Source organism: Vombatus ursinus, unplaced genomic scaffold (genome assembly GCF_900497805.2).
Source record: "Vombatus ursinus unplaced genomic scaffold, bare-nosed wombat genome assembly UNPS02014798.1, whole genome shotgun sequence".
Taxonomy (NCBI): Eukaryota; Metazoa; Chordata; class Mammalia; order Diprotodontia; family Vombatidae; genus Vombatus; species Vombatus ursinus.
In genome coordinates, this window is record NW_020954576.1 from 17353485 (window position 1) to 17378058 (window position 24574).

General features: G+C 38.0%; 1 protein-coding gene across 1 annotated transcript in view; it reads left to right on the forward strand.

The window, feature by feature from the left end:
* LOC114049671 (kynurenine 3-monooxygenase-like) overlaps nucleotides 1-24574 on the forward strand; it is a 60150-nt gene that overhangs the window by 34072 nt on the left and 1504 nt on the right. The window contains exons 9-14 of the mRNA XM_027870983.1: nucleotides 3725-3846; nucleotides 5864-6011; nucleotides 11375-11432; nucleotides 14385-14467; nucleotides 19316-19417; nucleotides 19505-19564. Coding sequence (XP_027726784.1) covers nucleotides 3725-3846; nucleotides 5864-6011; nucleotides 11375-11432; nucleotides 14385-14467; nucleotides 19316-19417; nucleotides 19505-19564 — 573 coding nt within the window. The remainder of the gene's footprint in view (nucleotides 1-3724; nucleotides 3847-5863; nucleotides 6012-11374; nucleotides 11433-14384; nucleotides 14468-19315; nucleotides 19418-19504; nucleotides 19565-24574) is intronic.

The following is a 24574-nucleotide window of genomic DNA, read 5'->3' on the forward strand; positions in this document are numbered from 1 at the left end:
GTTTTAAACCTAGGTTTCTACTGACTCCAAATATGCCATCTTTTCCACTATACCAACTACCTCCCCTGCCATTTGACCATTTCTATTCCTTGTTAATCCCTTCCTGGATCACTGCCTTGTCATGGCAGAGGGGCTTGTGTAGCTCAAGGAAACTATGAGCTATGCAGTACAGAGTCACCCCAGATGGACATAGTGGAGAGTTCTGACAAAAGGTGATCCACTGGAGAAGGAAATGGCAAATCACTCAATGTCTCTGCCAAGAAAACCCCATGGACAGTACTAAAATGATAAAAGAAATATTGAAAGATGAGTCCTTGGGTTGGAAGGTGTCTAATATGCTACTGGGGAAGAGCTGAGGAGGACTACAAGTAGCCCCAGTACTAACGAAGTGGCTGGGCCAAAGCCAAAAGGAAGCTCAGTTGTGGATACATCTGGTGATGAAGGAAAGTCCAGTACTATAAAGATCAATATTGCATAGGAACCTGGACTGTAAGATCTGTGAACCAAGGTAAACTGGATGTGGTCGAACAGGAGATGGAAAGATTAAATATTAACATCTTAGGTGTCAGTGAACTTAAATGGACAGGAATGAATAAATTTAATTTAGGTAATCATTACATATACTACTATGGGCAAGAATCCCTTAGAAGAAATGGAGAAGCCCTCATAGTCAATAAAAGGGTCATAAAAGCAGTACCAGGGTATAATCTCAAAAAAAAACCAATGAAATCTATTTAAATCCAAGACAAACTATTCACCATCATAGTAATACAAGTCTATGCTCCAACCACTGATGCCAAAGAGGCCAAAGCTGATCAATTCTATAGAGACCTACAACATCTTGTAGAAATAACACCAAAAAAAGATGTCATTCCTACATAGGAGATTGGAATGCTAAAGTAGGAAATAAAAATATAATTGGAATAACAGGGAAGTTTGGCCTTGGCGTACAGAATGAAACAGGGCAGTCACTAACAGAGTTTTGTTAAGATAACTCACTGATGAAAATAAACACTCTTTTCAAAACCTCAGAAGGTGACCCTAAACATGGACATCACCAGATGGTCAATATAGAAATCAAATTGATTATATACTTTGTAGCCAAAAGTGGAGAAGCTCCACTGACTGCGGCTCAGATCATGGGCTTAATGTAAAATTCAGATTTAAATTGAAGAAAGTATGGAAAACCATCAGACTGAATAAATGTGACCTAAATTGCATCCCTTATCAATATGAAGTGGAGGTGATGAATAGATTATAAGGGATTAGATGTGGTGATAGATAGAGTGCCTGAAGAACTATGGACAGAGGTTTGCAATATTGTACAGGAGGCAGCAACAAAAAACATTCGAAAAAAAAAAAAAGAACAGTGAGAAAGCAAAATGACTGTCTCATGAGGCTTTACAAATAGCTGAGGAAAGAAGGAAAGCAAAAAAAGGAGAAGGGGAAAGATATGTTCAATTGAATGCAGAATTCCAGAGAATAGCAAGGAGAAATAAGATTTTCTTAAATGAGCAATGCAAAGAGATAGAAGAAAACAATAAAATAGGAAAGACAAGAGATCTCTTCAAGAAAATTAGAGATATCAAGGGAATGCTTCATGCAAAAATAAGCATGATAAAAGACAAAAATAGTAGGGACTTAACAGAAGCAGAAGAGATTAAGAAGAGGTGTCAAGAATACAGAAAGGAACCATACAAGAAAGATTTTAACATCACTGATAACCACACTGCTCTAAAGTCAGACATCCTAGAAAATGAAGTTAAGTGGGCCTTAGGAAGCATTACTAAAAATAAGGCTAGTGAAGGTGATGGAAATCCAGCTGAGATATTTGAAATCCTAAAAGATGAGGCTGTTAAAGAGCTGCACTCAATATGCCAGCAAATTTGGAAAACTCAACAGTGACTACTGGATTGGAAAATATCAATTTTACATCCCAATCCTAAAGAAGAGCAATGCCAAGGAATGTTCAAATTACAAAAAAAAAAAAAAGTGCTCGTTTCACACTCCAGCAAGTTAAAAATGCAAGCTAGGCTTCAGCAATATATGAACCGAGAATTACCAGAACTGCAGGCTGGTTTTCAAAGAGGCAGAGGAACTAGAGACCAAATTGCCAACATTTGCTGGATTATGGAGAAAGCAAAGGAGTTCTAGAAAAACATCTGCTTCTGCTTCATTGAAAAGACTGTGTGGATCACAGCAAAATGCAGTAAGTCCTCAAAGAGATGGGAGTACCAGATCATCTTGCTTGTCTCCTGAGGAACCGGTATGCAGGCCAAGAAGCAACAGTTAGAACCAAACATGTAACAACTGATTGATTTAAGATTGGAAATGGAGTTCAACAAAGCTATATGTTGTCACCTTATTTAACTTATACGCAGAGTACATCTTATGAAATGCCAGGCTGGATGAATCAAAAGCCAAAATTAAGGTTGCCCAGAGAAATATCGACAATCTCAGATAAGCAAACGATGTCACTCTGATGGCAGAAAGTGAAGAGGAATTAAGAAGCCTCTTTGATGGGGGTGAAATAAGAGAAGGTAAAGGCTGGTCTGAAGCTTAACATAAAAAAATAATACCTTAACAAATGGTCCCATTACTTCCTGGCAAATGGGGGGAGAAGAAATGGAAGTAGTGTCAGATTTATATTCTTAGGCTCAAAGATCACTGAAGATGGACACTGCAGCCATGACATTAAAAGACTCTTGCTCCTTGAAAGGAAAACTATGGCAAATCTGAACAGCGTACTAAAAAGCAGAGACATCATCTTGCCAACAAAGGTCCGTATAAGTCAAGGCTGTGGTTTTCCCAGTGGCAATGTGTGGCTGTGAGAGATGGACTATAAGGAAAGCTGAGCACTGCAGAATTGATGCTTTTGAATTGTGGTACAGGAGAAGACTTTTGAGAGTCCCTTGGACATCAAGAAGATCAATCAGTCAATACCTAAAGCAAATTCAAACTACTCACTGGAAGGTCAAATACTGAAGCTGAAGCTTAGATACTTTGGCTAACATGAGAAAATGAAACTCATTGGAAAAGAACCTGATGTTGGGAAAGATTGACAGCAAAAAGAAAAGGAGATGGCAGAGGATGAGATGGAGAGATAGTATCATGGAAGCAATGAACATAAACTTGTACAAACTTCAAGAGATAGAGGAGGATAGAAGGGCATAGAGTGCTATGTATGGTTTATAGGGTCATGAAGATTTGGACATGACTGAATGACTGGATATGTATACATATACATACATACATACATACATACATATATATATACACATACACATACACATATATGTGTATGTGTATGTGTGCATTTCTTGTTAATGTCCCCAGGAAAGATAAAGGAGAAAGGATAAAGGAGATGCTTAACTCAGCCCAAGACTGTTACTTAGCATTCTGGATAGTCAAGTGCATTCTTGGGAAAAAACTAATGAGCTTTCACAGTTTTGAGTTAAGAGACAGAATATTTAACCCAATATGGGCCTGTGGGAACAGTCCTGGGACTTCCTATATACTTTTGGTATAAGAGTGAGGGTAAAGGGGTGAGATTTCCCTCCATCAGTTATATATGTATTAGGCTTCAAACCATACAACTAGGATTCCTCTCTGACACTGAAGTGCCTAGCCAAGAGTACTGTGACTTGGTGCTATCTCTTCAATGGCTACATTTTCCAGATCCCTGATTCCTTTGATATGTGAGGTGCCTTTTTTCTCTTCACAGAACAGATCATTTACTTGTACTTTGTTCATGCCCTTTGAAGATTTTGAAAAGCTCACGACAGGTAGTGATGTGCTGGATTTCTTCCAGAAATACTTCCCAGATTCCATCCCCCTAATGGGAGAGTAAGTTTCGTTATCCACAATTGTACTTTCTGGTTCATGAACTTGAGTTGTATAAAATCAAGCAAGGGATTTTAAACTCTTCTCTTTAATTTAGATCACTTATACAATCACCAGTATCTGAACCTGCATTAGAACATAAAATCTGAGCAGATTTTTTCTTTTGATGAGAAATTTTGCATAATCCCCAGACTCTTCTCCCAATCCCACCCCCCAAAAATATTCTCTAGGAAAGGTTTCTTGCGTGTGCTTTTTTGGTGGAATGTGATGATGATGATGTTAAGATCCCAGGACCAAAATTTGATCTGGAAGCCTCCAGAGAAGTTATTTAGATCAATCTTTTCATTTTACAAATGAAGAAAGTCCAGAAGGGTGAACTGACTTGCCCAAGGTCATATAGGTAGCAAGTAGCAGAATCAGAATTTGAATTCAGATCCTCTGACTCTTAATTCAGTTCTTCTTCCAAGATAGTGCCTACCCTAAGTTTAAAAGGGCTAAAAGGAATCTTAGATGTCATCTAATCCAGTACCTTCGTTTTATAAATGAGGAACTCCTTAGTTCCGGAAAGGTCAAGGGATTTGCCCAAAAGCTTTTCTGCATTTTGTTAGCTTATGTTAGATCCTGATTCCAAGTCTAGTGACCTTTCTACTGCTAACTCATTCTGTAGACAAAAAACAAGTCTTTGGAACTGTGTCATGTGTGTGTGTGCATGTGTATGTGAGCGCATGCACATATTGTATGTTTGAGACACAAAGAAAGAGGGACAGGGACAGAGACAGAGAGAAACAGAGACAAAGAGAGAGAAGAGAGGAGAAGGGTTTTACCTCTGAGATTGAGGTAATCTTTTGATTTCAGAGATTGATTACCTCTTGACTTTGAGGGTTGAGAAGCAATTGTTTCTTATCGTCTATTAGTACAGCTCAGTCCCGGGCATATAGTTGTTGTTGTTGTTGTTGTGTTTGTCCTTCATTCTAGAAGAGGACCGTAACATCTGGGAGATGATGACATACTTGGAATTGACTTTGATTTGAGTGAGGGAGGGCTGTGCAAGGTCTCCAGCCTCACTTTCTCCTCCAGAGCCATCTGGGCCTAGTGGCCAGATACTCATCAGGATGACTGGAGATGGTCCAGGATGCAATGGGAGACCCTGGCCCTTTTAAGCTAAGGTCTTTTCAGGTTCTCACTTTGAGTGAGGCAAGGCCCATTCAGTGAATAATAGATCTATTTAAGAAGTGAGTCTAGGGATGGTCCCTTTAATAAAAAAAAATATCAAACTAGGAGGGGAAGACCCTCAGGGTTGCTGGCCAAAAGAGAAACAGTTGCTGTTTGCATTCACTCAGAGCAAGTGCTTTGATTGAATAGAATGTACGTCAAATTCCTGAAGGATCTGAAATTGCTGGTGATGTTTGGGGAATTTCATTTGAAATTGTTGAAACTTAACTATTATCATAGACATTGAAAAATCACCAAACGTGCAATCAAGGTGGCTGGATTTTAGTTACGTGATTTTAGGCAAATCACCTAACCTCTCTGAACCTGTTTCTTCATTTGTAAAATGTGGATAATAATATGTGTACTATGTCCTTAACAGACTTGTTATAAAGCACGTTCTTTGTAAACCTCAAAGCATTCTAGAAACTGCTCTTCTTTCATGGAAATACTTAGATTGAAATACCAAAATAGTTAAATTGAACTTCCCAAAACATATTAATGAATTTGAAAATTGCATAACAGGGAAATAGCTAGAACTTAATTTGGTTACTTAACCTCAGCCTGAATATATTTGCACTGTAACAGGCATGGTAAATAATTGTTTTGTAATTAGAAACATAGACCCACAGGATACCAGAGCCGTGCAGAACTTTAAGTTTTTTTTTTCCTGTTTCTTCATTGGCATACCTAGGTATATTTTAATGTGACAAAGTCTTAGGCTTACACATAGAGAAGGAAGTTTCACCAGGGTATAAACTCTGATGCTTCATGTTAATCCATATATGTTGTGATTTTTGCCTCCTGGAAGGGAAGCACTGAAGCGAGATTACTTTCTGCTGCCAGCCCAGCCTATGATAGCTGTCAAGTGCTCTGCATTCCACATTGGTTCCCAGTGTGTACTCATGGGGGATGCGGCCCATGCAATTGTGCCCTTTTTTGGACAAGGCATGAATGCGGTGAGTTCCCTTTGCTAAGCAAGTGACTGAAGGCATCATCTCAAGTGAAATATCCCAATTACCTGAGGTCAAAGGCTGTTCTCATATAATCCCCAAGAACTAATTAGTTAGTAAAAGAGTCACTCAAAGGCCATTTGGCAGATCAGGCCAGGCAATTAAGTGAAAACAGTTGAATCGATAGTCCCATGCAGATATGGCTAAGAGGGTTAGGGTAGGGGAATCACAATACAGTTTTTGGTTCAATCAGACAAATGAATGCATGTTTAGAATTTTAAAATTGATCTTTTTAGCAGCTCAAGGCCACATATGTATATATGCATGCATTCATAGATAGATAGATGTAATACATGCATAACATATATTCACATAAGTATATACAAGTGTGTGCATTTACATATATTTTTATAGGATCCATGTTCTGTATCGCCAACCTAAGTAAAGAAGTGACTCCCTGTTTGTCAGGGTTAAATAAAAGTATTAAACACAGTTAAAACTTAAATAAATTATGCCTCCTATGAAAATTCAGTATTCTTGTTGAGAAATGGTTTTCTGGAAGGAAAGTAAAGGGTTGAGTATCTTCAAGATGATTAATGAATGAATAAAAAATAAATGATAAAAGGGAACACAAGTGAAATCATGATGGCTTCCCAAAAATAGCTTCTATAGAAAAACCAAGAAAAACAGGGAGAGAAGATGGAACCTAAACCATGAATTCACCAAGAGAGATTTCAAACAGGGCCAAAGATAAAATGCTTAAAAAGTATAAGCCTATAAAGGAAAGTGTTTGATATATATTTGGATGGTATCTATATAGTTGTATTTATTATCTGTTGTGTGTATTAAATATGCTACCCTGCTTGGGTGTGTGGTATCCTTTCTGGAAGCTAGGGACTGTAGCACCCAAGATATGAATGGTCTACAAATATTGGACAAAATCATATTGAGGCAGTAAGGTATAATGGAAAGAACTTGGAGTCAGGAAACCAGGGTTCAGACCCTGCCTCTGAAACTTACTAGCCATGTGGTCAGTGGGCAAGTCACTTAATGCCTCTGAACCTCAGTTTTTTCATTATAAAAAAAAGAATCTTGGCACAATATTACAAGAAATTATCAAGGAAAATTATCCTGAAATTCTAGAACAGAAAGGCAAAAGTAGAAATAGAAAAAATCTACCGATTACTACCAGAAAGAAATCCTGGGAGGAAAACTTACAGGAATATCATAGCCAAGTTTTAAAGCTCCCAGGTTAAGGAGAAAATACTGGAAGCAATAAGAAAAAAAAATTAAAATCATGACGCTACAATAAGGATTACACAAGACCTAGCAGCTACTATGTTGAAGGACCATAGGTCTTGGAATACTATATTCTGTAAAGCAAAAGAGCTGGGGTTATAACCAAGGGTAAACTTACCCACCAAAGTTAAGTACAATCTTGAAGGGAAAAAAAATGGACATTCAACGAACTCAAAGATTTTCAGGTTTTTGTAACAAAAACCCCAGAACTTAAGGGAAAATTCGACATATAATATCTAAAAGAAATATAGGGTAAACATTAAAGACCAATTATAAGAGACTCAATAAGATTAAATGGTTTACTTCATGTATGTGAAAATATTAGCAGTACTTTTATGACTGTCATCATTATTTGGGTACTTTGCAGAAAGGCTTGGGCTGAACTGAGTATGATGGGGTGATTCTAAAAGAGTAAAACTGTGTAGGGAGAGATTAAAAAGGAGTAATTATACAAATGAGGCATTAAAAAGAATAATTGATAAAGAAAAAATAGTAGGGGGAAGAATAGGTAGTGCTGAAACCTACTCATTGGGAATGAAAGAGAGAACAACATGTATATCTAGAAGGGTATAAAAGTTTTCTAAATTCAGAAAGAAATAAGAGGGCAGGAGGATAGGGTGGGGAGATAGGATAAGGGAGGGATCCTTAGAAAGGTGGGTAGGTTAAGGAATAGGGGAAGGGCAAGGCAGCAGAGGAGTGAGGAGGGATAGAGTAAATAGGGTGAGAAGGATGTGAGGAAAAATTGGAAGTAGGAAAATACACAAGTAATTGTAGCTTAAAATGTGAATAGGATGGATTTACCCATAAAACAGAAATGCATAGCAGATCAAAAATTTGAATTCAACAATATGTTGCTTTCAGGAAACATTATAAAAATGAGAGATACACACAAAGATAAATAAAGGACAGGAGTAGAATTTAGTATGTAAAAAAAAGTAAGGATAGTAATCATGATCTTAAAGTTAAAATAGATTTAATCAAAAGTGAAAAACAGAGAAACTATACTATGTGTCAGCAATATTATTCAATATTGTTTTACACCATTTAAAATACCTAGGTGCATACCTGCCAAAACAGACACAGGAACTCAATGAATGTAAACATACAATACTTTTTATACAACTAAACTCAGATCTACATAATTGAAGTAATATTTATTGTTCATGGGCAAGTAAAGCCAACATAATTTTTAAATGACAATCTTACCTAATCTATTTATTCAATATCATCCCAATTAAATTGCAAAAAAAATGTTTTACTGAGTTAGAAAAATTAATAACAAAGTTCGTTCAGAAGAACAAAAAGTTAGGAACTTCAAAGAAACCAGGGGAAAAGGATATAAAAAAAAATAGATTCAGTAGTATCAGACTTTAAACTATATTATAAGTTGAGAGCATTGTTGAAATGTAAAAAGGATAATTTTGATTATTTCAAATTAAAAATTTCTTGTATAAATAAAACCTATGTAACCAAGAATAGAAGGAATGCAGAACATTGGGGGAAAAAACCTTCATAAAAAATCTCTCAGATAGGACGTGATTGGGTGGGAATATTGCTGTAGTGTAGGAAATGGTGAGCTGGTTGATTTAGAAAAACATGGAAATACTTAGAGTTAAGAAGGAAGATGCTATCTACCTTCAGAGAAACAGATTATAGGAGGAAATAAGCATAGTATGGCTTTACATATATGTATATGAGTATATATGTTTATATATGTATCTGTTTATAGATACCTATGTATGTGTATATGTGTACATACATATGTGTGTATACATATATCTATAGATATATATTCATGCTTAACAGTAGCCTTCTGGGGCAGGGGAGAGGAAGGGGGAAAATAAAATAAAAAGTGCACAGCAGAGAACAAAACAAAACTAATAAGGAAGCAAAGAAAAGCTGGGCATCTTTGAAGACAATGTGTAGTATTTATTATATAGGTTTTCTTGAAATGGACATTTATTGTTTTATATTGAATCCTCTCTTATGATCTGCTGTGTACATGATATTTTTTTTCTTTCCTCATTTTTATTTAAGTTTAAAAATTTTAAAAAAATGTTACCCCCCCCATTAGTGTTAGTGGTAGAGACATAATTTAGTTTTCAAAGGTCTAAACAGTTGGTGAGCATAAGCACTTCTTTTTATAGTTCTCTTTTATAAGAATTTATTTTTTAATTGGAAAGATCAGTATATATACTGATAGCAACCCTATTACTCTAGTCAGTAAACTAGGTCAAACTGGTTTACTCACTGCTACTCACTGTGATTCAAACATGCCTTTTGCTTTCCATACAAAGTTTACATAAAATGGTCCTGGCCATCATAGAACTTAAAAGTCTATTAGGGAAATAACACACAGAAACAACTAACTATAATATATAATTTTACCTGATAAATTCTCTAGAGAAGTTCAAGATAAAATACTAGATGAGGTCATAGGAGAATGTTATTACTGACAAGAGAGGAGGGGATTAATGGAAGCCTTCATGAAGGAGGTGAGGTTTACCTTGGGTTTTAAAGGCCATTCAGTAGGCAAGAAAGGAGATGGAGGATATTCCAGGCATCAGGCCAGAGTGAGCAAAGGCACAGAGAAAAGAAGGAATGCGGTGTATTCCCCAGGCAGAGATTAGTCCAGTTTGGCAAGAAGATAGAAGCATACAGGGGAGAAGATGAGATAAGGCTGGAAGGGGAGGTGGCGCCAGATTGTGGCAGGCCTTAAACGCCAAGCAAAGTAGCTTTAATTTGACTTGAAAGGGAATATAGGGAGCCACTAAATATTTTTTGAGCAGACAAGATATATGTGTGTAAATCAGTCTGGCATTGGTGTGGAGGAAGGAAGGCTCATTGGAGAGAAGAGAGTGGAGGTGGGAATAATTGTAATGAGCTATAGTAATGGTCTAAATGGGTAGTAATGAGGTCCAGTATTTTGGTGGTGGCAGTGGAGTTTGAGAGGAGGGAATGGACATGACAGATATCTTGGATAAAATCTATAATACTTGCTAACTTATCAAATGTGAAAGGTAAGGAAGAACAAAAGTCAAATATAACATGAAGGCTTGGAAGATGGGGACAAAGTAAGTGGTGGTACCACTAATAGGTATAATGGTGTCAGAAGGAGGAGCAGTGTTAGGGAGAAACAATAATTTTGTGTGGGTCTTGTTGAGTTTATAGTGCCCATAGGACATCCCAGTCATGGAAATAGAAATATAAAGTGAAAATTATCTCTTTATAAGTAGTGGTTAAAATATGAGAATGAATGAAATTGCCAAGAAAGAGCATAAAGAGAAGAAGAGGACCAAAGACATAAATTAGGGGAACACTCATCTTAAAGGTCATATAACTATTAAATAGGGGCGTGCTGGAGCCAGCTCTAACCAGCTGTCTTGTGAGAGCCAATTGTTAAGTGTTCAGTGTAACCATTTGCACAACAGACATAAGGCTGCAAAAAAGGGCTTGATAAAATAATGGAGAAAATGTTAATAAGGCAGGTTAAACTTTAAGTTTATTTTTTTTTCCTGGAGAACTGGTTGTTAAGCATTTACCAGCACATCTCAGCTAAGTGGCACAGTATATAGATTCCTGGGCCTGAACTCAGGAAGATGAGTCTTCCTGAGTTCAAACCTTGCCTCAGACACTTAATAGTTGGGTGACCCTAGGCAAGTCACTTAACCCTGTTTGCCTCACTTTCTTCATCTGGAAAATGAACTGGAGATGGAAATGGCAAACCACTACAGTATCTTTGTCAAGAAAACCTCAAATGAGGTCACAAAGAGTCAAACATAATTGAACAACAAACCAGCAATTAAATGTCTGAGGCAAAATTTGGTCATCCTTTTTCCAAGTTTAGGGCCTACCTACTATACCTATCTCTTATTTAATGCTTGAATAGTCTGCATTAAAAAAAACAACAGAAACAACAGAGCAAGATGAATAAGGGCTCAATTATTCTTCCTTGACTGAGGAAAGTTTTATGTAATTTAAATTCATTTGTTAAAGAGGGTATGCATATTTAAGAACCTGGTAGACTTTTATTATTGCCAGTTTACTATCTTGGATGTATCTCTTTTCAGGGCTTTGAAGACTGTTTGGTATTTGATGAATTAATGGATAAATACCATAATGACTTAAGTAAGTAAAATCCCTTTTGGGTAAGTTAGCAAGAGGTTACTTAAAACCAGAAACAATACTGATAGCTTTGGTGTGCCTGGCTTCCTCCTGTGGCATTTATTTCCCATGAAAGCCAGCTAGCTACTCAGTTAACGGAGCATTAAGACCGCGAGGTAGCTACAGTTTGTAGAAGAAAAGTCAGTAGAACCCATAGCTCTGTCTTTTGCTTTTTTTAGCTCTCTCAAATTCTGACTTTGTCTACCACTATGTGGATATTCCTGTTTGGCAAAATTTAGAGATGGTGGGTTTCTTGGGTCTGCTAAACATATCACTTCTACTTTATTTTTCTAGTAGATTGATAATTAGAGTTAAATCATAGAATGTAGATTTCATACAAACATAAGGAAATTTAACCATTTTTAATCCAGTGATACCTACTAAAAGTGTATAAGTAAGTTATAGGTAAGTGAAATCCATGGGTCACCTCCAAACCTCATTTAGCTACCAGTTTTTTCTTCCTCTACCACCAGACTTTTATAAAAAAAGTAATAATAATTAAAAAACTGGTTAATGGAACTCACTACTGTTCCTGTCCCTAAATGGTAAAACACTATCCCACAGAGAAATTAACAAGAAATTAGATTTATTCTGTGTAGCACCAGTGAATAAAACCAGAATTATTGAGAAATTTCAAGGAGACATATCTATGGCTCAATTTGAACAAGAACTTTCTAACAATTAAAGGTTTTTTTTTTTTTTAATGGAATGGGCTGACCTATAAGAATGGATTCCTCATTACCAGATGTGTTCAAGTAGAAACTAGATGACTGACAAGGGTGTCAAGGGGTTTTGGTTAGTGGAAGCTGGACTAAATGACCTTTAAGGTTCCTTCCAACCCTAGGATTCTATTATTCTGTGAAAAAATATGAGGTGAAAATAATCTATTTGTATCATGGATATAAAAATGGATAGCTAGCCTCTTGCTACATAACTAGATAGTGGGCTAGAAACTAAATGAGCAAAAAGATCAATTTACAGAATTCTGTAAGAGTGACTAAATGAGAAATTCCAGGGGTTGACCATGGAGGGAAGAAGGAGGCAAATTTTGGCTCAGTAGAAGGAAAAAAGTGATGAATGTGATTTGAAGGGTTCTATTAAAAGGCCCCAGTACACCCAAAGTATCCCCCTTGCTACTGGTACTTAGAATATCACTATTATACATTACAGTAGATTTGTATCATATATACATTTAACATATAGGAATTCAACTAATATGTACTTTACAGAAAGAAAGTATTAGTATATATTACTATTCAATGTTGTGCATATATATATAAAAACAGAGAGTAACGCCATGGGTGAGTCTTCTGAAGACCAAGAAGGAGGCCTGTCCTATTCAAAGGATTCCCAGCCTTCCCAAATGAGTCCCTCTAGTATTATTATAAAAATTATCAGTATTGTTATAAACATAGTTTAGACTTCACACTTGAAAACTTCTTCCTTAACCCTTCTCTACTATCCCTTTATTCTAAAACGCCTTGATACTAGGGATCCAGAGCCCATTCTCACTGTTCTGTTCCTTTCCTCCATGATATCATCTCTCATTTGGGTGCCCCCATCTCTGGCACCCAAAACACCCTCTCAGCACTGGCCCAGAAAGCAGGCAATAGCTAGTCAGTGACCCTTTAGATGTTAGGAAATGTGGCATGGGAGAGTGAACATGATTAAATCATAGGGAACATGGTTTGAGTATGTTTGGGAGATGGGAGTCATTTTCCTAAGGTTCAGTTCTGATTATTCCCCTATTGCCTCTAGAATTAAATATAAGCTCCTCTGCTTAGTTTTTAAATGCCTTCACATCCTGGCCCCAACCTGTCTTTCTAAGTTCATTCGTTACTCCCTATCTTGTAAACTCTACAGTTTGGCCAGATTGACCTTATTGCTCCTGATAAATGCCATTCTGTTTCTGCAGTTTTACAATTACTTTCCTCTGTGACTGGAATGTCTTCCCCCTCTATCTCTGCTTCTTAGACACCTTTGTTTCCTTTAAACCTCTCCATAAGTGACATCTTCTACATGAAGCTTTTTCTGATACCCACAGCTGCTGGTGCCCCTCCCCCCCCATTAACTTGTATTTATTTTGTAAGAGAGACAGCATGCTAAGCCCTGACTTAGGAAGACCACGGTTCAAGACCTATCTCTGATACAATTGGCTTTATGACCCTGGGCAAATCACTTAACCTCTCAACATTATGGGCAACTCTCTAAGACTGAGACACTCAAAAACTCTCTAAGACTCTTTGCAGAGAAGGCACTGACCTGAATTTGGTAAATGAGCTTCTTCACATTCTTTACATGTTCCCTAGACCAGGGAAATAACAGGCTTAGTCATTATCCCCTATATTTTGTATATACTGATTTAGGTATATCATAGAATGTAAACTCCATGAGGGCAGGTACTGTTTCCTTTTTGCAACACAGGGTCCAAGCAATTATTAAGTGTCTGTTATGTGTCAGACCCCATGTTAAGCAAGGGTTGAGATTCAAAGAAAGTAAAAAACACAGTCCCTACTCTCAAAGAGTTCATAGTCTAAAGGGAGGGAATGGACTTTTTGTAGGCAAAACAATTGCAGCCATTGAAGAATAAGACCCCAAACCTTTGTAGAATGAGAAAGATGGTGATGACAAAGTGGTAAATGATATCAGGGAAAACTGTTATTCTTCATGCTAATTATAGTTGCAGAATAACTACCAAAGAAGGAATAGGGAAAAAAAAACCCAGAAAAGTCTGGTTTAGCAGTTGAAAACTAATATCAGTTATAGTCTTTCATGTGAACTGTTGACCATTGGTGGCTAATTACTATGAAATGCAATAGTAATTATATATGCTATGTACTTGCAGTACACAGAGCCTACCATACTTTAAGGGACTCCTTTTGATGACATGATTGAATCATTTTATTTGTTTTCTAGGTGCTTGTCTTCCTGAATTCTCAAGATTTAGAATTCCAGATGATCATGCTATTTCGGATTTGTCCATGTACAATTACATAGAGGTAAGTGAGGAAGTTTGAGAGATTAGGGATTTTTACTTCTAAAGAGTGACTTTCCCTCAGTTCTTCCTTATTTTATTTATGGTATTGTTTTTCTAAGTTCCCTTTTTGCCTTGGCACCATAGGTTTGTAAGAAACATCTAGTAGAAGAGCACATATAGAAAAAACCTCATTCCTCTGAACATTTCTGAGGGGATAATAATAATAATTGCAAATATTTATATAGATTTAAAATTTGCAAAGAGTTTCAGATATTTCATCTCTTTTAAGCCTCACAACCACCCCATGAGTAAAGAATTACAGGTATTATTATCCTCCTTTTACAGAAGTAGAAAGTGAAGATCAGACTAAGTGACTTGCTCAAGGTCACACACTTAGTAAGGTTCAAAGATAAGATCTGAATTTAGGTCTTCCTAATTCCAAGTCAGGCGCTTGATCCACTGTGCTTCCTAGCTTCTGCTAAGCATGTCAAAGCTTCTTTAGCTACACTGATACTTTGTGGACTTTGGTCTAAGATCTGAATGGACGGTACAATGCTATGATGCTGCTGCCAAAAATATATATAACCCTGAGATATTATCACAGACATATGGCATGTAGAAAATTTGTCTAATGTTTTCACAGTATGTAGCCTAATTTAGTACTTAATCTTGTTTGGGGCTCCAAAGACTGAGAAATGAGAAGAATGAAAATAAATGATTGGAAAATCGATACTGTGGAGAAAAGCTTCAGAAGTTCATTTACAAAGGGTAATGATGGAGTTCTCCCCCTCATCTCCTCTGGAAAAAGAAAAAGATGAAATGAGTTTAAAATGCAACAGAATAGATTTAAATAATATATAACTAAATTAAATCTGACAAAGATTTCCCAAATTCTTGCTTCATGTTCAAGGCATCATGCTAGCTAGCTATTATGTATACAAAGAAAGATTACAATGAACATCCTGTGTTCAAGGAATTTCCAGTTTAATTTTGGGGTACATCAAGTACACAGATAATCAATATGAATTTTGAAGCATGTATTGTGTGTCCCATGCATTGTGTTAGGCACTGGGAATATAAGTACAAAGAGTAAAAAAATCCCCACTTGCTAGAAGCTTACATTCTATGTAAGTACGTAAAGAATAAAAGAAGATAAACACAAATCAATACAAAGTAATTAATTACAAGATAGTTTGGGACTGGCATTTGGGGATCAGGAAAGGCTTCATGAAGAAGGTGGTACTCACGATAGGAGTGCATTGCAGACATGTGGAATGTCTAATACAAAAGGCATGGAGATAGGAGATGAAATGTTGGGTGTGAAGAAATGGGAAGGCCAATTTGGTTTGATCTCAGAGTATGGGAAGTACAATGAAGCTGGAAAGATAGGTTGGAGCTAGGACATGAAGGAATTTACAATTTAAAAAAAATTGTTTAAATAGATTTAAAAATTAAACCGAGATGTTTACATTTTATCCTAGAAACAAAAATGAGCCATTGGAGTTTATTGTATAGAGGAATAATGTGGTTGGATCAGCACTTCAGGAAAGTCACTTTGGCAGCAGCATGTAGATGAATTAGGGTGGGAAGAGATCTGAGACAGGAGAGACCAGTCAGGATGCTGTTGTAATACTCTAGGCAAAAGGAGATGAGAGCCTGAAGTCAGGTGATATCTGGGCCCCATAGGAAAGACTTTGTGGAGGTAGAAACAGCAAGATGTAACTACTGACGGGATATATGGAGAAGAGTAGAGAAGAGTGTCAATTAGCTTGATGTACCAACCAACTGGAGGCAGCTGGGTGGCTCAGTGGATAGAACACTGGGCCTGGAGACAGGAAGACCTGAGTTCAAATCCAGTCTCAGATACTTATTAGCTGTGTGACTGTGGGCAAGTCAATTAACCTCTGTCTGCCTTAATCCACAGAAGATAGTAGCAAACGACTCCAGTATCTTGGCCAAGAAAACCCCATGGACAATGTGGTCCACAGAGTCACAAAGAGTTGGATATGACAACAAAAACAAACATCTAGTCAGTTGGTGCTCAGAGCTGAATTGAAAGGTTGTAGAAGACACTTACACAAGAGACTTCCAAGGCTAGAGATGTTTATTGAAGGACAGAGAGGATCAGGTGGAAGCAGCAGCTCTCTGGTCTATTCCCACCAACCTTGAAGTAGTAATCTCATTGATCATAGCTGGCTCTATGCCAGCTTCCTGCACTGTGAATTATGCTGCAGAACCCACTAGTGTCAAATGTTCTTGGCAGCAGGTAAGACTTCCCCAGGGTTGATCTGGCCCACAGCTCCCCTCAAAGGTTTTTATACTCTTATTGGAAATATGGATGGACAAATATAGAGCTTTGAGAGGTTTGATGAGGGATAAAAAAGGTTTAGGAAAGTGGCTTTGGTGCGTGGGAAAGTAAATAGATTGGGGTGGTGTGAAAGGACTGCCTTGCTGCAGTGAGAATTCAGATGAGATTATGTGACCTGACCTTGTAGCAGACCCAGTCAGTAGACTTTATGATATTAATCCATAGAAGACTATATGCCCAGCAGATAGTAGGCTCTTTTTGTATTGTTTGGGGTTTTTTGGCTAGACAGTGGGGTTAAGTGACTTGCCCAGGGTCACACAGCTAGTAAGTGTTATGTATCTGAGGCCACATTTGAACTCAGGTCCTCCTGAATCCAGGGCCAGTGCTCTATCCACTACACCACCTAGCTGCCCCAGATAATAGACTTTTTTTTTTAAGGCAATTGGGGTTAAGTGACTTGCCCAGGGTCACACAGCTAGTAAGTGTCAAGTGTTTGGTCTGAGGCTGGATTTGAACTCAGGTCCTCCTGACTTCAGGGCTGGTGCTCTCTCCACTGTGCCACCTAGCTGCCCCAATAATAGGCTCTTAATAAATACTTGTTGGCTGACTGGATGTTACGTAATATTTTCCTTGTATTCTTTTCAAGAACAGGACAAACATAACATCTTGCACATAGTGTTTGAACTGCCTTTCAACTCTTTGAGATGAATGGTTGCCTTAGGCAAACTGTGTGATGACATAAGCATTGATTTCCTACCAGGAAGCAAGATGAATGCTTCAAACCATCCGGCACACGTATTCTTGCCAGTTCAGGTTCAGTAAACCCTTTATGAAAGGATCATCTATATGGACCCTTCAAAGCACCAAATACCGTACCATGAATGTCTATCTACTGTTTTTGCATGGGCTAGTGGAAAGCGCTCTAGATCTGAAGTTTGGAGACGAGGCCAGTCCCAGGTCTTTACTCTGACTAACTAGATATGTGACCTTGGGCAAATCACTTAAGCCCTTCAAATTTCAGTTTCCTCAACTGTAAAATGGGAGTACTTATACTATCTAAGAGGGTAATTGTGGACCATGGAGCAGCTAGATGGCACAGTGAGTAGAGTGGAGGCCTAGAGTCAGGAAGACTCCTCTTTCTGAGTTCAAATCCAGACTCAAACACTTACTAGCTGTGTGACCCTAGGCAGGTCACTTAATCCTGTTTGTCTCAATTTCCTCATCTGAAAGAAGTGGCAAAGCACTCTAGTATCTTTGCCAAAAAATCCTGAATGGAGTCGTGAAGAGCCAGACACAACTGAAAATGATTGAACAACAACAACAGAGGGCATACTTTGTAAAGCCTAAAATGCTGCAGTATATGAATGTCAGCTCTTACAGCTGACCGGAGGGCACAATGGAAGCACCAGAGGGCATAATGGGAAGAGTGCTTCCCTTGGAGTCAGGAAGACCTGAGTTCAAAGTCTACATTAGATACTTATTAGCTATGCGAGCCTGAGCAAGTCACTTAACCTCTGCCTTAACCTCCATTTCACCACCCGTGACATGGGAGTGATTTGTTCAGTTCAGTCACGTCCAACTCTCCGTGAGTTGACAATAGCACGCCATTGCTGTCCATTAGGGTTTTCTTGGCAGAGATACTGAAGTGGTTTGCAATTTCCTTTTTCAGTGAATTAAGGCAAACAGAAGTTAAGTGACTTGCCCAGGGTCACTCAGCTAGTAAGTGTCTGAGTCTGCATTTGAACTCGGCTCTTCCCGACTCTAGGCGCAGCACTTTATCCACTGAGCCATCTAGCAGCCTAGAGCTGTTGTAAAGATCAAATGAGATAAGATATGCACATCATTTTGCAAATTTTAAAGTGCTATGTAAATGCTAGCTACAATTATTATTATTGTCTGTTTTGTTGAGATATATGTAGGTTATTCCTGAATGTCCTTTCCATTATGATCAAAGGACAAGGACGTCTGAACTGATGAATGGAAGATCCAACATGAAAAGGAATGGAGTTTTCTGCTGTGGTCAGAGGAAGAGAAACAAGATCTCGATCTGTGTCCCTCCTCTTCCACAGGGATTTCTCAAATTACTCCTGCTTGTTAGAGTCTCATGTTTTTCCTTAAAAAAAAATCATTTTCTCATCAGATGATAGGATTTGGAGCTGCAAGGTAGATCAAAGATCATCTACTAAAATCTCATTTTAGCCATGAGGAAACTGAGACCCAGAAAGATGAAATACCCTGTGTAAGGTCACATAGGTGTTCAGTGGCAGAGCCAGGCTTCCATCCCAGGTCTCTTACCTCCAAACCCAGTGTCCTTTGGCAACAATATTGCACTTTGAATCTCAAGCTAGCTTTCTGTCCAAGTTTGCTGAATTGTTGGAACAAAGCATCTCCTAATGTTGGCAGTAATATCTTCAGTCTATCAGTATTTCAGTGAATGACGCATCCAGTTTCATGCTGCTTGGCAATTACGGCTTGGAATAATTTCTTTAGAACCAAGGGTAAGAAAGAGCAGGTTGTGGTGGTAACAACAAGTGTCACAGAAGACTCTCACATTGGTTTCAGATGCGAGCGCATGTCAATTCAAGATGGTTCATCTTCCAAAAGAACATCGAAAAATGTCTTCATGCAATTATGCCGTCCACCTTTATTCCACTCTACACCATGGTAAGAGCTGATCTAGAGAACATTAGTCTGCATTATTTTTTTTTTAACGGAGAGGATACCTAAAGACATTCTTAATATTTGCTTCAGGTCACTTTTTCCAGAATAAGATACCATGAAGCAGTTCTACAGTGGAATTGGCAGAAAAAGGTGAGGACAGCTTCCGATTTCCATTGTTCCAAACCAGCTTTATTGTTTCAGAGAGTCACCATGGTGTGGTGGAATGCTGGACTGGGAATCAAGAAAACATGGATTCAATTCCCACCTGCAATGAACTTGGAATGTTGTGACCATGAGCAAGCCACTGAACTCTGATACAGAGTTTTCTAAGGAAATAGATACAGTTGGTTTGCTATATGCACAGAGAAGGAGCTCTTCACCAATGAAGTCACAGGACCTTGCCACATAATGTATGTTATTGCTTTATATATGCCTCTAGCAATGTCTCTTGCCAAAGAATTATGAAGGGGAAGCATTAAAATTCTGATTCTTGGGCCTGCCCTCTTAAAATTGAAATGTATGCCTTGTAAATTAAAATGGCCTTGGCCATGAAGGTACCTAGATTAATGGAACAAGTCAGCTGATAAGAGAGACAGTTTGAGGGGAAAAGTAATGAAAAAAGACCACAGTACACTGAACTGCACCTCTTTGTTTTTGTAAGTTGAGCCAGCCCTGTGATTGGCATCATACAAGTATTTTTATTGGCTTAATGAGCTTAGCTATGTTTCAAACCACCATACTCCATGGTTGAAAGGTATCCAAATTGTTTTGTAATGCCATTAAAAGAAAATGTTTTTCCCCCTCAGTATATGGGGTGTGCCAAAAGTCTTGGTGAAGTTTTAAGCTTTAGTGCCCTAAATAGTCACCCATTCACTCATCTAGTTTTGGAAAAAATCAAGGGGTCACAGGCGTATGCTAAATAAAGCATTGGTTGTTGTTTTTTTTTTCCTAATTTGACATTTTTTAAAATTCCAAATTAAATTCAGTAATTCTGGAAGTATCAGCCTCAAAATGCTAAAACAAACCAAAAAAAAAAAAAGTCCCTAACAATTCTGTATCACCTTAACCCTGGGTTACAGGCATATCCTAGATATAGACAGACAGACAGACAGATAGATGGATAGTTAAAGATACATAGACACATATTTAAATAGAGATATATAAGTCTATAAGGCATCTAGGTGGCAGAGTGCATAGAGTGCTAGGCCTGGAGTCAGGAAGACTCATCTTCCTGAGTTCAAATCTGGCCTCAAACACTTACTAGCTCTGTGACCCTGCACAAGTCACTGTTTGTCTCAGTTCCTCATCTGTAAAATGAGCTGGAGAAGGAAACAACAAATCACTCCAGTGTCTTTGCCAAGAAAACCCCAAATGGGGTCATGAAGAATCGGACATAACTGAACGACAACAACATATAAGTCTAAATATCTCTATCTATCACTGTCTCTCTATTTATCTATCTAGTAGAAAGGCATGTCTAAAATTTCAGAAACCTTCTTTCCTATTAATCTGTTTCCAAACCAGTACCACTCAACAAAGGAGCCTTTGGGGATAGACTGTGAAAAATATGTTTCCCAAAGTCACACAACTCAAATAGGAATAGTCAGTCTTAGTCACCCACCCAGTTTGGGATGCAGATTAAACATTAACACCTTATTAGGCTCTGGTTCAAGTGAATCTTTCCAGTCTACTTTCAGCGTCTCTTTGGTCAAAAGAAAATGCTCATCCTTCAAAAACCTGGCTCAAATGGATAGATAGAACTATCATGAGCCACTAATCTTGCTTTTAAACGCATGTCATCAAGGAAATGAAAGGTTTGACTTGAAGTTTCTGATTAAAAAAAAAAAAAAGTCTTTACTTCAAAAGGTCTGTGATTTCATTGGTGTGAGTACCTTCTGCTGATGACCCTCCCTGCACTTACCTAGACTGATTCTCAGAGGACGAATGCAGAGCTCATCACTGGATGGTGCCAGCTTCATCAGGACCTGCCAGCCTTTGAGAAGCCAGCATCAGCTGATTGTTGCAATGAGGCATTGAAGGTGTACCTTACTAGAAATTCAGATTTAGGTCAGTTAGGAAATTCAGAATTCAATATCATTATATTGAATGATTACTTGGTGAAAACACAGATAAAAAACAGTTGGTTCTTTTTTTTTTGTTTTTAAATAAAGAAAGGCCTTTGATAAGGGGCCTTTGACTCTGTTGAGAGTGAGTTTGTCATTTTAAACTCAGAACTAGAAGTTCAGAATAGTTAATATTTAAGCAGCCACAGAATATTCTCCTAATATTTTACTACTTCCCTGCAGCCTAGGAAGCAAGTTAATTTATCTTTCTCTGAACATGTGCATTGATACTGATTAAGCCCCAGTTTTTACTTAGGTAACACAACAATTTCTATTTGATTTTGTAGGAAAGCAAGTCTTGAACATCAACAAAATAAGCATATTTAATTGTATACATAAGCCTGTACCCATATCCATACTGGCACAGCAAAATCCGTAGGGGCCAAGTCTGACCATACTGACACATGACCACAATCTTAGGACAAAGATCATGAAGTTTTGGGGAAACAGGCTGAGTCAGACAAAAACCCCGGTCCCCAATATTCCCTGTGTCTTGTGTCTTGTTGTAATACTGACCTCCTAGGCCTACCGCAATGGATTTCCTGCTTCACTGTTCTTCCTTTCCCAGGGCCCTCATGACATTTCCTGTATGTTCAGGGTCCCTGATTATTCAAGAACCCCATTGAGTCAGGGCAATACTCCAGATTGGAGACATTCTTTACCCTTTACCCTCAAATGCTCTATGTGCTTTATTTTTCAAGATCATGCTTTCTATTACTTAGCAAGGGTAGTCATTGTACAAAAGTATTCTGGCCAAAGTATTAGCTAGATAATCTACTGCTCTTCCAGCCATCATTCTCTTAATCCATGGCAGTATTGCATAGTGGTAAGAGTCCTAGACTTGCAACTAAAAGAGCTGGGTTCTACTCCTAGCTCTGCAAGTAATTACTGATATGACCTTGGGGAAGTCACTTCATTTCCCTGGGCTTCCATCTGCTCTTCTCTAAAATGAGGGGGCTGGATTGGATGGTCTCTGGTCTCTATGAATCTTTGTCTATAGAAAAGGCCTCTATGGAGTGACTGTTGGTGGGAATATCAGACAACCAGACCAGTCCAGTTAGAGGAAGAAATAGTTTCAAGTGGGTCTTTTGACACCCTTCAAATAATATTCCACACCTCTTGGGCTGCCCTTGCACTTGCTCTCTCTTCTCCCTTGAGATTTTTCTTATCAGAACTCACCATTCACATGTCACCCCAGACCCTTAGATCTCCCAGATGTGGTTCTAAATCTCAAAAAAAAAAAAAAAAAAAAGCCCATCAATTCAGATTCTACCTGAATTTCCCAAACCATTGTCCAGACTCAGTTTTACAGAGTGATTAGTAGCTCTGGCCAGAAGCTGCAGTTGCTAATACAATAACTAATGTGGGATATTATTTACATAGTAAAAGACTTGGGAAGCTATGTGGCTAAGCACTGGTACTGGGACCAGGAAGACCCCTCTTCCTGAGTTCAAACCTGGCTTCAGACACTTACTAGTTGTGTGACCCTGGGCAAGTCACTTAACCTTGTTTGCCTCAGTTTCCTCATCTGTAAAATGAATTGGAAAAGGAGATGGCAAACTGCTTTAATATCTCTGCCAAGAAAATCCCAAATGGGGTCACAAAGAGTCAGATATTACTGAAAAATGACTCAAAAGTAAAAGATATGACATGAAATTTGATTAGATTATATATCTATATGATTAAGATGCAGCTGTCTGAGAACTAGAAAAACTCAGTTAAATTGGTTGGCTATACCATAATCTAAGCCTGCACAACATACAGCCTGTGTACCACTTGTGGCCCATCAAAGGTTTCAGGCAGCTCAGAAAAAATGTAGAGGATATAAAAGAAAATAAAGATGTAACGAGTGCTCTGTCCATGCCCTGCTTAACCTGCCTTCCACTAGCCACTATGGTGCCCATTATGTAACTTGGCAGTAGGTTGCCACTGCATACTCTCTCCTGTTTGTCACCTGACCTGTAGAAACCAACCGTCATCAGTCTGTCTCTAGTCTGAGAAGAGTGAGAGTCATATCTTTTAGCTGTGTTTTTGGTTGTAACTGGTGTTGAACAAGGACAAAGTGAGTGCAGCCATGCGCCAATGCAGCTGACGCCTGCTAGGCAGCATCAACGCAAGGGCTTCTTCCCCTGCCTTGCTGCGCAGCTGCCCTCCAGGTTACATGAGTGTCAGGTGCTCTTTCCAAGGTCAGACACTCAGTTCAGTATTTCTTTGTATGTGAGCAGTTGCTGTGGTTCTAACATTTAAGTTTTAAGGGGTGATTTTGTAAAATGAGTGATAAAAAGAAACAGAAGATCGAATCAGAATATAGAGTGTTTAATCCAGAGTGGGCAAATAGATACTTGTTTACTTACATGAGATACAAAATATTGTGCCTTGTTTGCCGAGAAGTAAAGCTGTTGTGAAGGAATGTAGTCTTTGTTGCCGTTTCGCATCAGAACATCCTTACTTAAGCAAATTGGACCCCAAGGAAAAACAAATTAAAGTGTCCAAATTGTTGAAAAATCTCAGTGGGGAACACCGGTTTTTCAAGAAAGTAAACTAAGAAAATGAGGCAGCTGCTAAGGTTAGTTTTTAGATTTTTAAAGAAATCAATTTCAAACATGATTCCAGAGTATGATTAACTGATTGCTGACAAGAAGTGTAATATGTCACATTAACTACATGTAAACAGTAAGAAAACCTGAAAAATGTGTTAAAACTTGTACCGCTTAGCAAAGTAATTTATTTTAACATTAATGTGATTTCATGATAAATGAAAATCTTATATAAGCATAATTGATATTAATTGAAATTTACCCTTTTTAAAAATATGGTTTATTTGCAAAATAGTTTAATCATTAATTATACCTTTACTTGGAAAGTGAACCGCTAAAAACGTATCTGTGGCCCGAAGAAGTTTAGCCTATTTTAATGTTGGCCCCTACCTACTGCCAAGTTGTACAGGTCTGCCATAATCCTTTTCCTCCTCACTCCATGACAGGTTTGAACAATTTTCTTTTGTACTGATCCTTTTTTTCTATATAAGGCATGAAAT